Source organism: Chionomys nivalis, chromosome 21 (genome assembly GCF_950005125.1).
Source record: "Chionomys nivalis chromosome 21, mChiNiv1.1, whole genome shotgun sequence".
NCBI lineage: Eukaryota > Metazoa > Chordata > Mammalia > Rodentia > Cricetidae > Chionomys > Chionomys nivalis.
This window is the reverse complement of record NC_080106.1, coordinates 30,949,564-30,966,601: the sequence shown is the minus strand read 5'-3', so window position 1 is coordinate 30,966,601 and position 17,038 is coordinate 30,949,564. Positions and strand designations below refer to the sequence as shown.

The 17,038-nt window shown below is 44.0% G+C and overlaps 1 protein-coding gene across 2 annotated transcripts in view; it reads right to left on the bottom strand.

The window, feature by feature from the left end:
- Positions 1 to 266: 266 nt before the first annotated feature.
- Csnk2a2 (casein kinase 2 alpha 2) overlaps positions 267 to 17,038 on the bottom strand; it is a 40,495-nt gene continuing 23,723 nt past the window's right edge. For both annotated transcript variants that reach the window (XM_057753578.1, XM_057753579.1), the window contains 8 exons: positions 16,323 to 16,382; positions 11,528 to 11,611; positions 10,369 to 10,479; positions 9,565 to 9,666; positions 8,976 to 9,076; positions 8,352 to 8,500; positions 6,098 to 6,191; positions 267 to 704 (listed from right to left, as the gene is read on the bottom strand). In XM_057753578.1, coding sequence (XP_057609561.1) covers positions 6,115 to 6,191; positions 8,352 to 8,500; positions 8,976 to 9,076; positions 9,565 to 9,666; positions 10,369 to 10,479; positions 11,528 to 11,611; positions 16,323 to 16,382 — 684 coding nt within the window. In that variant the 3' untranslated portion in view covers positions 267 to 704; positions 6,098 to 6,114. The remainder of the gene's footprint in view (positions 705 to 6,097; positions 6,192 to 8,351; positions 8,501 to 8,975; positions 9,077 to 9,564; positions 9,667 to 10,368; positions 10,480 to 11,527; positions 11,612 to 16,322; positions 16,383 to 17,038) is intronic.

Here is a 17,038-nt window from a genome sequence, read left to right as displayed (position 1 = left end):
AACAGTAAAGGGTGACTTACAGCCTCTTCCTGAAGTAACCATGGAGGCCATGCTGAGCCACTCCTGTGGAAGGGGTGAGAGTGAACAATGGGGAATGCATCAAGGCAAGGCCCAGCTCTCCCGGCCTATGCAGCGACCCAGGCTGCTCACGCCACTCTGACACAGGCCCTGCCCACCCTGCTTCCCTCTAGTTAGAGCGTGGTAATTGTCCTCTGGTCTTGGCCAATGGCCCCTTCCATACTGAAAACTCTACATCCACTTCTTTTAAAACATTTTATTCAATAATATATACTTTTAAAATAATAATATGTAACTGCCCATCATGCCATACACTGCCCATCCCGTCTGTGGAGTCTGTGGTCAGCTAGTCCTTGGGATCTGCTGGAGCAACAGGCAGCCATGGGATGCGCCAAGGGCACGGGGAGCAACAGTAACCAACAACCACTTTTGCATACCCTTCACATTTCCCATGCTTTCTGGGTCGGGAGGAAGTCAACAGGAAGCCAAAGGCATGTGAACCTTTTACATTCGGAAGTGAGGTCTGATTTACGGTGGTGGGCTGCCCTTCAGGTGGTCTAGTTCGTGCTCGCCAAGCCTGCCACCATTGTGTGTCTGCTCTCGGGACGTGATCTCGCTACACGCGTTAAGACGTTTGATTTTGCTCTTGTTCTGCTTATGGAAAAGTATGAGGAACCGCAACAGACCTGGGGAGAGATGGGAGGAGGGGAAAGAGGGCATTAATCAATCAGAGCCAGAGTGAGAGGCAGGCCACCTGGGACAGGGTACAAACTTGTCTTCTCCACTCGATGGGACACCGGCTGCACAAGCACAGGCCCTGGAGTGTCCTCTTCCTGCTCTTTGACACTCTAGAGGCAGTCATTGGCCTGCTTTCTGGAGAGGAACTCTGGCCATATTATGTCACGGTCATGTCTCTTGCCCTATCCTTCAAGTTCAGGTGCTGATGCAAATGCCTAGTGACCGTCCCACAAGCCAGACAGGAGGTCCAGCTCCAGGGTCTCAGACCTTACACAATCTCTGAGGGTACCGAGTCTAAGAAGCCAAGGACTTGGTATTTATTCTGGGAAAGGGCTGAATCCACTCATCGAAGGGCAGCAGGCGGGCTCAAATGATGGTCAACCTGCCTCTGCAAGCAGCTAGCTGTCTGGGATGGCCTTTCATACCCATCATGGTAAAGTCGGTGACTAGATTCTAGAGACCACAATGAAGCATCCAGTAAGCTCTCAGTCACTCTGTGGAAACTTCCCTCGGGGGAAAGTTTCTTTCTCCTGCTCAATAGGTGGGAAAAGCTGCCCATCCATGTTAAGAAATTACATTCCACCAAAAAAAAAAAAAAAAAAAAAAAAAAAGAAATTATTACATTCCACCCAAGTTCTTCAGCTTTTGTCCCAGGTTCCAATCCAGAGCGATCAGTCAGGGATAAAAGCACGACCATGCAAGACCCCTACCTCCAGCCAAATGATGGTACAGGCCCACAAGGAGTGGTAGGGAGAGATTTTCACAAACACCCAAGCCTGGGTCCCAAGGTTAAAGTCAGGTAACAAAACCAGTCAGTCTTGAGAAGCAGGGGCCTTGAGCGATGCCATTGAGAAACTAGAGAACAAATCTACAACACTCCAGTCCCACTCCTAAAGTGATCACAGCAAACTGATGGCCTCGGCCACCATGTATGTCTTCGAAGCTCCAAGTATATGCTGGTGCTTCCCCCTCCCCCAAGACAGGGAAGGCAAGCTAAGGTCCCAGCAACTGTTTGTCTCCTAGTTGGGAAGATGAGGCATTCATTGCTGACATGGCAGCCCATGTCAGTCATCTAGGGCTACACGGTGGAACTGGGGCTGCAGTGTTCATGTGGAAGAGTCACCAACAACACAGGCAGCGCAGTCTTCCTGCAAACAGAAGGCTCCTTGGTTCTTCAAGATCATCCAAGCTTGCCTCTGGATAGCAAGATTTCTGCCCCAAACTCTTAGTTACCATTTACAGCAAGAAGAGCCAGCAAGTGAAAAACTTAAATTTATTGATTCAAAGTTTGTTTTTTTGTTGTTTTTCTTTTTAAAATCCCCAATACATGCAGTTCAGGGTTAAGTGTCACATTTGTAGCACATTGTTGAGTATTGACACAAAAGTATGCATCAGTTGCATAATCCAATCTTGCCAGCTTCTATGACAAAGATCGCCACCCCCCAGCGCAAAAGCAAGTGCTCCTAGCCACCTCCCTTCTCATCATCCATACACTGGAATTTGTGTTTTAAAGGCAGGACACACCAGTTTTAATTTTTTTTTTTTTTTTTTTTTTTTTTGGTTTTTCGAGACAGGGTTTCTCTGTGGTTTTGGAGCCTGTCCTGGAACTAGCTCTTGTAGACCAGGCTGGTCTCGAACTCACAGAGATCCGCCTGCCTCTGCCTCCCAAGTGCTGGGATTAAAGGCGTGCGCCACCACCGCCCGGCCAGTTTTAATTTTTTAAACTCCCCAACAAACTCACAAGATCTGCTTGCTTTTGCTTTCAGAAGGGATGGCATTCTGCAAGCACCTCTCCCCGCAGCTCTTATCCACTCACTCATGCGCAAGAGGGAGACTGCCTCAGAGTGTTTGGGAATCTGAACTGACATTCAAGGAAACACTCCTACACTGACCCCAATACACATAAATTCTTCCCATTGTTCCTGTCCCGAAGCTGTGCTGACATAGCAGCCATGATCCTGGAGAACCTAGGTTGTTTCCCTGAGTAGGTACAGACCAAGGCCCCTGCCAACCACCTCTCAAGGGCCACTGGAACCAAGCCAGGGGCAGTATCCTCTCCCGGCACATTTGTCACAGGAGCTTAGTGACCCCTAGTTTCATTCTCAGGAAGTATGAGCTGTTCAAAGCCTACCTTTATATTTTTCTTACTGGATCCTTTTCTTTCACCTGCATCCCACCACCCAGCCACCTCCCTAAGCCTCCGGGACCCCCAGCTCCTTTCTCTCAGCAGTCAGCCTGAGATTACTTCTTTTCTGCGAGAGGACCCATGTGCCCTAAGCCAGGTGGGCATGGACATGTTAAGAGGAAGGTTCATGAGGAGGCCCGGCAGGGCACTCTGCTCCATACCAGGCCTCAGTAACACATGCTCTCTTTACACAGGCAATGGCTTCTACCCAGCCACCCACAACAGGGACAGGAGCCAGGTTCAATTGAGTGGCGGCCGAAAAGAACGAACTGCTACCAACACACTTCTTAGTACCATTCTCAGCATGGCTTTCTCAGCCCAGGCAACCTTGAGGTCACGCTCCTTGTGGATACCAAGGAGACAGTGAGCTGGAGTCAGCCCTGGGGCTGGAGCCTCTTCTCAGTACACCAGGTGCCGGTCTTGAACACAGGCAGTACCTGAGATGACAGTGCAACACTACCCTGTTCCCCACGGTTTGTTGTGTTTTTGCTTTTCATTAGGAAATAATTAAGTCCTTGTCATAGGCACTTTTAACTTGTTATAAGGTAATGAAACAAAAGAAAATTACTGAGATGAGTTTAAGATGTATGTATTCCCGTGAAGGAAACTGACTGGGTAAATTTACCAGTTTAGTCTGAATGCAACTCTCTTTCTCATGTGTGTGCGCGCGCACACACACACACACTTTAAAACTCTCCAAACTCTAGGGGCTGGACCCAGGTACACCTGGATCAAGATAGGTTTGGAGACAGGTGAGAGGGCTACTAGATTCACTGCAACTTGGGAAACTAGGCAGAGTGCAGATCCAGAGGGAGCAAGCATTAAGCCCAAGGATGTTCCACAGTAAGGGGGAAGAGAGGTAAAATACAGGCACTGCTGCATACAAAGGACACGCCCCACTGAGCTGTTATCAAGGACCTCTCTCCTAGAGCACCCCAAAGAGGAGGGTCAGGGGAACATGGCCAACTCTTCTCACAGAAGTTTTCACTGTCTCTGGAGGACCCAGGACAAAGAGGTGGGGTTGGTTACTGCTCAATTGAGACTCCCCAACAGACTTTTGAACAATTTAAAGAGAGAAGCATGGGTAATCAAGGCGATGAAGTTAGAAAACAGAAAAAACATACAGTAACACATTCCCTGGACAACCAAAGGGCACACGAGAAATCCCATAGTATCCCCAACACTTGAGGTTTGCTGCTTGACATGTTAACCCAGGTTCAGTGGCGTCCATGTCATGTTTCCAAGTCAGGAAGAACAAATGTATAGCACATCGGTACACAGAAGCTGATGCAAGGAGGCAGATCTGCATGAAAGTCTTAACTGCACAGCAAGGCTTTGGCTTCATAAAGGTTCTTAAAGATTTTAAAACTTTATTTATTGTGTGTGTTTACATGCCACAGCGCAAATGTGGGAAGAAGACAGCTTGTGGGAGCAGGCTCTCCCCTTCACCGTGTAGATTTTGGGGACTAAACTCTGGGCATCAGTCTTTGCAGCAAATGCCTTTACCTGCCATGCCACTGGCCCAGAATCTTACTTTTTAACCTATAAACTCAACTCCATACTACCAAGAAAAGTGTTAATTTGCCTTTTAAGTTCTCACAGACCAAACGACAAAATAGAATCTGCATTTAGAGATGGACCTGCTACCAATACCAATACAAGTTTATTGGAATTTGGAATGTAAACAGATGTTTCAAACAAACAATCTAACCTTATAAAAATGTATGGCATTATTAAATAGTTAATGAAGAAACCCTAAGTGTGATGTGGTTTATACCCCAAACATGTTAGGTCTCCAGAACTGAGGGCATGGCTCCGCAGCCAAGGAGAGGGGACTAGGTGACAAACCATGTCAGTGACCAGTCCCCCAAATGAAATCAGCCCTATAAAAACAAAAACAAAACAAAAAAACAAACAAAATCTCCCTCTTTCTGCTAACATGAGGTTAGCACAGTGGACCTATAAAGCTTCGACCCTCGCTCCAGGAGCCCCCCCTCCTCCCCCAGCCCCGGTCACCCCGCTCCAGCCAGTTGCAGGAGTCATGGGACAACCTTGCCCACAAGCAAGCGCCTGCACGCCAGACTTCTTTGCCATTACATTCATGTATGACCTGTCAGAGCTGTAAATGCCATCCCCAATTGCAGCCAGACCATGTCACAGGGTTAAAAAGAGGGAAGGTGGCGGGTTATGCCTTTTGTACATGTGACGTCTTTCCTGAATGAATCCTAATAGAAAATTTCCCTCCCTCCCTGACCTGCCTGAAGACTAACTTTGCAGCTGCAGCTATGGTTGTGAACAAAAGTAGTCTTTGTTTTAGAGTGGTACATTAAAGGAGGTGCCCACACAAAGCTGTGCTGAGAAATGGTGAGGTTTTCCTTACAAGGCAGGGGGAAAACTCAAAAAAGAAACAAGATTCAACAGTTAGGCAAATCAATAAAGGTGAGCCCCAAGTTATGCACACAGCATGGAACTTCTAATGCACCTAGGACCTGTTCATGGCATGTCAAGATTTACAGTGCCTTCTTCTGACACTACAGAGGACGTGGTGAGAGTGACTGCAGTTTGCCTCCAAATGGAGAGACTTAGAAGAAAACTGCAGGAATGAGGTACATTTCCTGGAGAGCTCATGTCATAAAAAAATACATAACACATGAATTTGTAAAAGAGCTTAAAAAAAATACTGTCACTGTTTTAATCTTTTTTTTCTTTTTCTTTTCTTTCTTTTGTAAATGAGGCTGGTGTGTCAGAACAGACTGCTGACTTTTGCTAAAACTTGAGCCTGAATTCTCACAAAAGAAAACCAGACCACAATGGAATAGATAGGAAGTCAGATATTCAGAGCTTGTTGACCGAACGGGTTAATTCAACAGTGGTATCCTGTTAAACGCAGGTACGTGCACAACAACTCCGAGCGTCTCATCTCCCATGCATTCCAAAGGGAGAGTCCCTCAGATCCTGCACTATGCGCTGCCACACTGCACAACGCAGCTCCCTGCAGACTAGTACTGGGGAGTTTCTTGCTTTTGACAGGCTTTAGGTCTTTACTCTTCTTTGCCTTTAGAAGGAATGATTAGAATTTCTTTTTATCACACTGTAGTTTCCTTCAAGTTTTTGTTTGGTTGTTGGTTTTATTGGCAAGCATCAGTGCCGCATTACCGTCGATTCTCCAGGCTTCATCGTGCTGCGGTGAGGCCACTGGAAAGCACGGCGTTCTCTGGGCAAGGCTGGGACTGCTCCTTCACCACAGGGTCTGCAAGAGAGGAGCACAGGTTCACACGTCAGCACCTACCTTTCCTCTTCAATATGCACCAAGCCAGACATTTATGAGGGACTCAGGTCACACAAGAACCAGGCATCAGGATCAGGAATGGACTCCTTTTCTTTCTGTCCTCAAGGCAAGGAATAGCACCCAGTCTCATGCATGCTAGGCAATCCATCTTCTACTAAGTCACAGCCTCAACTACTTCTGAAAATTTTATTTGTTGCTCAAACTAACACTGAACTCAGCCTTAGGCTGCAGCTCAGTCAGGGTAGTGGTCATGCCCAGCAGGGAATTATTTGGAGGTAATTCTGCTTCCTTAGAATACAGACCTGGCCGGGCGGTGGTGGCGCACGCCTTTAATCCCAGCACTTGGGAGGCAGAGGCAGGTGGATCTCTGTGAGTTCGAGGCCAGCCTGGTCTACAAGAGCTAGTTCCAGGACAGGCACCAAAGCTACAGAGAAACCCTGTCTCGAAAAACCAAAAAAAAAAAAATACAGACCTGGCCGCTGAAAGGCACAGCGACCCTAACTTAACCACCAATTTCTTGTTATTTCTTCTTTACGTACCAACATAATACCTAGCCTTTAAATTCTTTAAAGTATGTACAATGAGCACGTTATAAAAAGGGTGAGTAAAAGAGCCAGTGGCAGTCTATCAATTTTAAGCAGAGTGAAACACTCAATTTATTTAGAAAAGCAATCAAACAATTATCTGAAATACCAGGTTGTTTTTGTTATTATTTCAGAGACAGGGTCTAACTATATATCTAAGATTGCCTCAAATTTGCAATCTGTACGCATTTGCCTCATGAGTTTATACCAGTACTGCTTTTTATTTTATTGTGTTTGTTTGTTTGTTTGCTTGTTTTTTCAGATAGGGTAGCCCAAGATCTCATGGAACTCACACTCACTCTGTAGTCCAGGCTGGACTCGAACTCAGGGATCCACCTGCCTCTGTCTTCCCAATCCTCAGGTATGTATCACCATGCCTGGCTATTTGCTGTTGTTGTTTTAAGACAGAGTTTTATTATGTACTCCACTGACTGCCTCTGAGTGCTTGGTTTACAGGTGTGTGCCACTACACCAGGCGACACTAGTATCCTGAAAGTGGCCTAACTTGAAGAGTAAAAACAGCTTTGTGATTGAAATGAGAAAGCAGACGAGAAGGCTGAAAGAGAAGACCCTTTCAACTTGCTTTAAATTTCTGTCCTAGGTTTAAGACCATAGTTAGTCCTTCATATTCATTACAATTACTAGGAATTAGCTAAACTCCAAAGGAAAAAAGGAAAGGAAAAGCGCACAAAGGGGTCAAAGAACAGCCCCTTCCATGACTAGACTGAGTCACCTCTGCCTCCACATGGGTGAAGAGTACGTGAGACTTTCAATGGAAAGATGTACTCAAACCACAAGCAAGTGCAAGAGGCACACAGACATGCTGTGGGAAATGTCAGAGCCTGGCGCTCACTTCAGGTTGCTCTTATTCACATACTGCTTCCTTTAGAAACCATTAGTGTCATCCCACTACCTTTTTGTCTGTTTGCTTTATTTTGAGACAGGGTTTCACTGTGTAGCCTTGGATGTCTTAGAACTTGTTCTGTAAACCAGGCTGACCTCGAACTCAGAGATTCACCTGCCTCTGTCTAAGTGCTGGGATTAAAGGTGCGCATCGCCACCACCCAGCTGATCTTCCTATTTTTAACTTATTTCTTTAAAGGGAAAAAAAATAATCTTTGATTATATTTTCACACTTGGAAAAAAAAATCTTGCCAGGCAGTGCTGTCAAACGCCTTTAATCCCAGCACTCAGAAGGTAGAAACAGAAGGATCTCATTGAGTTCGAGGTCAGCATGGTCTACAAAGTGAGTTCCAGGACAGGTCCGAAAGTTACAGAGAGAAACCCTGTCTCTAAAACAAACAAGAATCTTAGATACCTCAGTATACAAAAGTCCAGAATGATGGGAATGGGTAGAGAGCATTGCCTCAGGGGTATTACTAACAGTGAATTAAGCAAACACCTCCAGGAACTAGTAAAATCACCTGTAAATTAGTCTCAGTGATCTAGAATAATGACTTGAAGCCAAATTCCTAGGTTGATCTAATCCAAATACCTAGTTTTCTGACTGACACCAAAGATAAAGGGAGACACTCACAGAAGTATGGGTGCTCCATGGCCTCTTTGGCAGTCAGTCTCTGTTGATGGTCGTACCGCAGGAGCTTGTCGAGAAGATCTAGGGCCTCAGGGCTGACAAGGTGTCTGTTCTCACTATGGATAAAATTTTCCCAACGCTTCCGTGAATGCCTACAAAAAGCGCATCATTAGTATTCTGAGACTAAATACAAGAAAAACCTCCTCTAATAGACCTAACACAAACCAACCCTTAGAATGCTGCTCTCTGTGAAGCAGCTGAAGCTCATTCTTCTCAGTACCTACTTTAGAACAGGCTGGTGTACGTACAGCCTGGTACCCCAGTATAACCACAGCACGCTGACATGAAACTGCTCGGTCTATTTAAAACATCTGCATCTGAGTAAGCATTATGCTTCTGCCTCCCCACCCCCCCATCAACTGTAAGGCCTGGTGGTGACAAAGCGAGGCAATGGTTGGTAGATATCTGTGAGTTCAAAACTAGTTCTGGTCTACACAGAAGTGAGACTCAACCTCAATAAATAAATTGGATAAATGAGAAATTGGATTTCGTGTAATATTCCCACTTCAGAAATAGAGCAAAATGCTTGCTCTCTCCCTTACCCCCTCTCTCCCCTTTTTTACTTACTGTCCCAAGATATCATTGAAGTGTGGATCTAGGTCTATGTGGTACTTCTTCAGATACCCATACAGTTCATCTGTCCCCAGAACCTTGGCAATTCGAACAAGCTGAAACACAGAACACACTGAACCAAACCACCAAGCACAAAGCTTCCCATGAGCTTGCCAGGACACTGTGCCAGGTCTGGGAATCAGGAAATTCCACACCACCCAAATCTCTATGGACCTAACAGAGACCCCAGCCTAGAATAAACAAAGAGACTTAAGGACACAAAGCTCACATGAATGGAAGTGTCTACACTGCTTTTAAAGGGTTAACATAATTTAGATGCTAATATCTTTGGGGACGCTGATCAATGACTAGAATCTGATTTTGTCAAAGAGCTGCGTTACTTCTTAGAGCCATCTTGAACTTCCACCACAGACAGCATTGGCTGTCTCTGCATGGTTGGGGCCCTCATGCCCACATATAATTCTGAACAACTCGTTAGCTTACAGAGCCTATGTGCACTGAGCAACACCCCACACCTCATCCCTGCCCCAGAGGCTATTTCCCTAGCATTTGTGACAAACCAGCAAGGGCTGAAGCTGCTCACCTGGTCGTAGTTGTCCTGCCCATGGAAGAATGGCTCCTTTCGGAATATCATGCTTGCTAACATACAGCCCAAGCTCCACATGTCCAAGCTGTAATCATACATCTGAAGGCAGAATGTCATTAAGTCAACAATGTATCAGCCCAAGTTTCTCATACTCATCTGACATCTAAAGATTAGCCCTTGCTTTTGAGGCACTACAGCCTTATCCATACTAGGCAAGTATCTACTACTAAGCTCCATCCTCAGCCTTTCTGCAGTTACTTTAGAACTAAAAGTCACTCCTTTCCCTTAAGATTAAGAAAAAAGCCAGCAAGAGACTTAGCTAGTAAAAAGCTGTCAAGCCTCTAACCTAAGTTTGGTTATAAGAACCAATATGGCGGAGATCACAAACTCCTGCCAAGTTGTCTTCTGACCTTCCCATGAGGGCTATAGCACAAGTATGCTCATACATACACATAAAAAAAAATAATGAATTCTTTGTTAATGTAGCTGAGAAAAACCTTTAGAGTAGAATAATAATAATAAGAATAAACTGACTAGGGCTGGAGAGATGGCTCAGAGGTTAAGAGCATTGCCTGCTCTTCCAAAGGTCCTGAGTTCAATTCCCAGCAACCACATGAAGGCTCACAACCATCTGTAAGGGGGTCTGGTGCCCTCTGCTGGCCTGTAGGCATACACACAGACAGAATATTACATACACAATAAGTAAATAAATAAATATTTAAAAAAATAAAATAAAATACTTAAGGATTTTCCTTAAGAGAATATAAAAACAGTTCAGAGCAGCTTTACTGACACATTCACCTGATAGTCGACAAGGAGCTCTGGTCCCTTGAAGTACCTCGAGGCCACGCGAACATTGTACTCCTGAGCAGGATGATAGAATTCCGCCAGACCCCAGTCAATCAGTCGGAGCTATGAGAAAGACCAAACAATGTGAGAGGTGCACTTCCAGATGCCCACCCATACGTCTGAGGATGCCACACCACATCTCTGCTACAGGTATTCGGCCACACGTAGCGTACCCATAAAGTCTACTTCAGAAACTGTAGATGAGGTCATTTCTGGAGCAGAGTACTTAGAATATTCTGAGTTTATTTATTTATTTATTTTTTAAAAAATATTCTGAGTTTTCCCCCTTTTAAAGTTATCCTGGTTTTTTACTCTACAAATCAAAAGTACTCAGCCTTTTTTCTGTCACCATGCTGTTAAGTTGGGAGCTTAGGTCCCAGCCCCCAGGCCTGGTCTGGACTTCAAATCCCAGCAGGCCAGGTCCTGACCCCTCCCTGGGGGTGGGGTCAGGACCACTCCCCAGGGTACTTAAGTGATCCCCCAAAAGAAGAACACGTGGTCCCCCTTTCTTCCTCCCGGGGGTCGCTTTTCTGCGGCTTCCCGTTTCCCCCTCGGGGCCACCCGAGAGCGCAGATCTCCCATTAAGCCTGGATATTTCTTAATTCGGCTTGCTTTGATTTGGCTTGATTGGGAATTTTTGCATCGTCAGAGAGCTCGCTTAGGAAATATTCCTAACACATGCTCCTTTCATGTGGAACACATTTCCCATCATTCACAGCTCTAAAGCCTCAGGCACTACTGAAGGACTCAAGTGCATGCCCTACTCTGGAACTGCTCTATTTGATCATTAAGCCAACACGGGCTAAAACAACCAGAGTTGGAGAGACCCAAGTGTACTTTTTAGGGATAGTAGGGTTGGTCTAATGGTCACTAAAAAGCAAAGCAGAAACTACTACTATAGTTTCTTCCTGAGGTCCTCTGAACACAAAAACCAAAATAAAACCAGTGACCATAGCCAAGGTCACATGTACTTCGTGGAGACTAGAGAAGTCACAGCAACTCAGCCTACTGGAGAAATCTACGCTCTACAGACACCACAGTGCTACTGGACAATGCTGAGGTTTCCCCACGCCTTCAGCAAAGATATGGTGCTACCTGGCTGGACTGGTACCTTTTTTTGTTGGTGATCTATCATGACATTGTGAGGTTTCACATCCCTGTGCATGATTCCCTTGCTATGGCAGTAATCCAGAGCCTAGAAGGTAAAAAAGCAGAGAAAAGTAAGCAAACCCTCTACCATCCCCAAGACAAACACATTTTTATTTATTTATTTATTTTGGATTTTTCGAGACAGGGTTTCTCCGTAGCTTTTGGTTTCTGTCCTGGAACTAGATCTTGTAGACCAGGCTGGCCTCGAACTCACAGAGATCCGCCTGCCTCTGCCTCCCAAGTGCTGGGATTAAAGGCGCCCGGCAGCAAACACATTTTTATTTGTGACACTTTACCTTGAATTGTCTCAAAAAGGGTAGCTTACTGCCTTTAAGGAGAGAGAAAATAAGATGCTCTCCAGGGACATTACAGCTGGTAGCCAGTAGAAAGGGGGCTGTTGATGATGATCATGATGAAGGTTGCTTTAAAAGAGAGAATGAAAGGCCAGAGTGTGGGACCTCAGAATCTATGTGGGCATGAAAAATGAATGACATATGAATATATTTACTTTTTCCCCACGAGACAAGATTTCTCTGTAGCTTTGGTGCCTGTCCTGGAACTAGCTCTTGTAGTCCAGGCTGGCCTCGAACTCAGAGATTTGCCTGCCTCTGCCTCCCAGAGTGCTGGGACTAAAGGTGTGCGCCACCACCGCCTGGCCTGAAGATAACTTTTAACCAGACAGACTTAAGTTATGTGAACTATGTGAGTTTACATTTACATTTTTCTTAAACATAAAAATTCGAGCCAGCATTTAAGAATTATTATTACTATTCTAAGAGAGAAAATCACTTCCTGTAATATAATCAGTAAAAAAGTCTTTTAAGTGTTGAAAGCCAATGATCCTTAGTAAATTGAGAGCTGTGTAACCAATGCCACCATGTTGTTGTAGAGCTTTTCAGCACGCCCATTAATTCCCTGGAGCTCGTTTTTAGTTAATGCCCATGCCAAGCTACTCCTGGGCACCGTGGACCTGCTATCTAGAGAGTTCTTACTGCTGGATATTACTACTAATAGTACAGTACTTTGTCTAATTTTCTCACTGAGCTTATTTATTTTTGACACTGAATCATTTATGAGCTTACTATGGTTGTTTCTACTTTTGGCTGTGGAGAGCAAATGCTGCAATGAACAATCATATTCAAGTTATTCTGGAGGGTAGGTATCCATTTATCTGGGGTAAATTTTTTAGGGGCAGAAGCGCCTTGTTGCATGGTAACTTTACAATTTTTAAGAAACTGCCTGTTTTTTCGAGTCCAGCACAAGATGGTTCAGTTTTTCCGCATTCTCACCAACAGTTGTCAGGTTTTTGTTGTTGTTGTTTTCGCCGGCCTCTCCCTCCCAAGTACTGGGATTAAAGGCATGTGACACCACTGCCTGTTCCTTTTTAAATTACAGCTATTCAGGTAGCTCAATGTATTTCTGATTTGTATTTTCTTATTAGTGATGAAACATTATCTGTCACGTGTTTAATGATCATTCTCTCTATATATATTTATTTAAATGTAGACTATAAATAATCTATATTTATATTACATCAAAATATATTTATATTGCCTTTAAAGAAACATTGCTTTAAAATTTTAAGCTTGGATTAACAAGCCTTTTTCCTTTTTATTGTTACACAGTTCAGTCAGGCTGCCCTCCACTCTCCACACCCAGACTGGCCTCAGAGTCAATATTTTCCTGCCTCACACTACTAAGTGTTGGGATTACCACATCCAGCTTATATATAAAAAAATATATCTCCCACCTACCCACACACAGCTCTTAAATCTTCTTTTACACACACCCACCCACCCACCCCATGGGTCATCTTTGTGAACACCAAAGTTAGACCCTTTGGCTTAAGAAGCACAGGAAAGTTTGAGGAGGCCAGAAAATTCTTCATGTGGGGGCCTCCTGTATTAAAGACTATTCAGCACAATACATGGCATCTACTTACGGTCTAGGTATCAGTTGTGTCACTCAGGCTGTGACAATAAAAGTAATTCTAGATACCAAGTACCTCCTGCAGTGGCAGACTAAGAAGGACACCATACCAGGCATCTTCATGCTGAAGGGTTTTTAAACAGAGGACAAGCAAGCAGCATACCAAAAAACATGCTCCCTGTTCTATAGCAACAGTAACAGACAAGCTTTGACAATTTTAATTTGAATTTGGAGAGTGGACAATATAAAACCTAGAGATAGAGGTGAGATATAATCTCCAAAGAAGGGAATACTAGACAGAAGGAGCCTAAGAGCACTTTCTGGATGTCCATAATTTTTCTGCCAGCCTTGTCCATTGTTTTATGTGTAGTAGAGTAGCCACCAGCTATGCAAGACCACTAAGCACTTGGCAAGTGATCAGTATCACATGAGCAGAGAACAGAGCTCTTAGGTTTTGCTTAAGCAGCTACCATAGATCTAAGGACACTTGGCTGAAGGTTTATACATACCAAGTCTACTATCACAGAAATTCAAGATTTACTTTACAACAGCTGTAGCAAGATTCTAATGTGTTGTTGTGCCTTCTTTAAATGACATTTTGCTTAATCAGCATTTCATAGTTCTCACTCAAGCCCCATCTTGGCAGTTTCCTTACAAAACTAGGCTCCGTGTGGGCAAATGCCCCTGGATCTGAACCAGATCACAGGAAACCTGGAGGTGGGGTCGGTTACCGAGCAGTCACACACAGCCTCCAGCTGTTTCCGCCATTTTACCCAGCCTTTGTCAAAGACAGAATCCAGACAATACCTGGGATGGGAAAGACACACGGAAGCAAAGGCTGAGGGAAAAAGCAGCAGTGATTAGTTCTTGGCAGTACTCACTGGCCAAACACCCTACGGGGATCCTAAAACACCTTTAAATTCCTTCTGATCATTCATCAGCAGGAACTGGTAGAATACTGCTACCACTAGACAGTAGCAGGGCCCCAGAACTGAGGACAGCTGTGCTAGTTTCTTTGTCCAGCTGGCATTCACTAAAATCCACAAAACCTAAATATTGACCTAAATGAACACTTGTGAGAAATGGGCAGTGGCTCTCAAGGGTGCATGTGTGTGGGGTTTTCTGGGAGGACTGCAAACCTCTTCCTACTAGACTTCTAGTCTGGAGAAGACACAGAAAAGGTGGACCAGGTCAAGCTCTAGTCTACCCTTTCCAACAAAAAGGGAGCTCAACAGACATGGAGTGAATCCCAAGCCCACCACTTGTGGCTCCAGGAACAGGCAGATCATTCAAGCACAATTCTATGGAAAAGCAATCATTTCATGGAGTAGGTCTTTAAACTTCCACTCCCTAAGTCCAGCCTTGCTCTAACCTGGTTCAAGCAATGTTCCACAGTTCCCACATAAACCCCATCTTGGGAATTTTCTTAATTGAGATCTACAACCACTAATCCCCCCCCACAGTTTTTGTAATACTCTATAATTTATATTATTACTTGAGAGAGTTCTCACTTTGTAGCTCTGGCTGGCCAGGAATGTACTATGTAGACTAGGCTTGTATTAAACTTAAGAGACCCACTGCCTCTATCTCCCCAGTGCCAGGAGTTAGTCATACGCCACCATGCCTGGCCAATTCTGTATTTATAAAGCACTTCTATGAGCTCATAGTTCTTATGAAGTTATTAGTGATTCATTACCTTAAAAGGTACATGCAGCATTTTCAGAATGCTTTACTCAAGTGTTCACCTAGACAAATGAAAATATTCTTTTGCCAGTTGATAATGCTTCTATTTTTCTTTTTTATAGTACTTGGTACTTTTAAGTAATTTAGAAGGTCCACCCATCACTTCTCCCTAGATTGAGCACTAGCACTTGGGGTGAGGGGTAGATCTTCTCATATAAGAAAGGATGTTAAAAGACAGTTTGATAAAAAAAAACAAACAAAAAAACAAACAAAAACAAAAAAGGCTGCCAATTATGTACCCATCCCTCTTTATGACTTTCCCACCAAGAAATAATAACCATTTTACACCCTTTGAAATCAAGGGCTGGCCACAGGGTTGACTTTGGTTAACAGGTGCTGGCAAACCAGCACGGGTCAGGTTGAAGTGTTTACACATTGAGGTCTTCATTCTTACTGCTATTTCAAAGACGGAATCAACTATTCCAGCAACGCCAGCCCGTATCACAAGATACATGAATGGGGCCAACCCAGACCACTTTGTCTCAGTCAGGCAGACTTGAATCTAAAAAAGACTTAGCAGGCTAACGCTGAGATTACGAGCAGTAGAAATCCATCTTTAAAGTCTTTATGTGAGTGACTTTCTACATAGAAGACTAGAATTAATTAACTGGCAAAGGAAAACTTCAACAGCCAACAAGAGGCGTAGGGGGTTGTGATCTTTGTATAACGGCCCTGTCCTGCTTTTGACCAGTCTTCTAAGTTTTACTGAAAACCTGTGAGGAGGGCTGGAGAGGTGACTCTGTGGTTAAAAGCACTGGCTATTCTTTTAGCTGGCCCGGCTCAATTCTCAGCTCTCGCATGACAGTTCACAACTGTCTGTAACTCCATTCCAGAGGATCTGACACCTTCACACCAATGCACATAAAGTGAAATTAAAAAAAAAAAAAAAAAGAAAGAAAAGAAAAGAAAAAAAAAAAGAAAAGAAAATCTAAGAGGTTTCACAACAGAATTCTCATCAGAAGTTTAGGTCTCAATAGATTCTCTGGGTAGCAGAAAATATTCTGCTTGAATTTTGTCTTTTCAAAAACTTAAAGGAATATGCTTTTTTTTTTTTTTTTAAAGTACTGTCTACAAATGCTACTTACTTTAAGTAGTTCATACATATAAAACCGGATATCAAAGTCAGTCAGGATCTGGTAGAGTTGCTGAAACAGATTTCAGAAAACAGAAAGTTAATTTAGTCTGATTGTATTTGTTATTCTAAATGCTGGCCTTCCTCCGCAAATTTAGTTACAATGGCCACCCACAACTTCACTGCCTGACCTGGAATGGCAAAGATGAGGGAGCTCAACATTCCACCTTCAGCAGAGAAGGGGGAAAGGAAGGAGTTCTGGGAGAGGGAAACACTATAGCCAATTTGATCTTTGCTACTTAACGTTCTAGAATTCTAATAACTACAGCCACACTGTTGTGAAGTCAAAGTTGTCTAGTTGTCCACATCAAGCTGAGCCCACCCAGCGCATAGCACACATGGAACCTTCCCCAGCTGCTGCTGACTAGTTTTAGGGGAATGAAATGACTTGTAAAAGAAACAGAGGGAAACTAGTAGACATTTGAAAAATGCCATGAGTCTTCTCAAAAATCTATGCCCTCTGATGCCCACCAAACAATTCCAGGCTAAAAAAGATTTCACAGGCAGTAACTGATATATTTTTTAAAAAGGAATAATGTAATAAGGTGTTAAAAATAAAGATAGCAGTGTCAAACATGACCACAAGACAAGCTAACACACGCAAGGAAACTTTCATTACTGATAATCCAGAGATCCGCCTCATGGAGTTTGAAATAAATTTGAATTTCT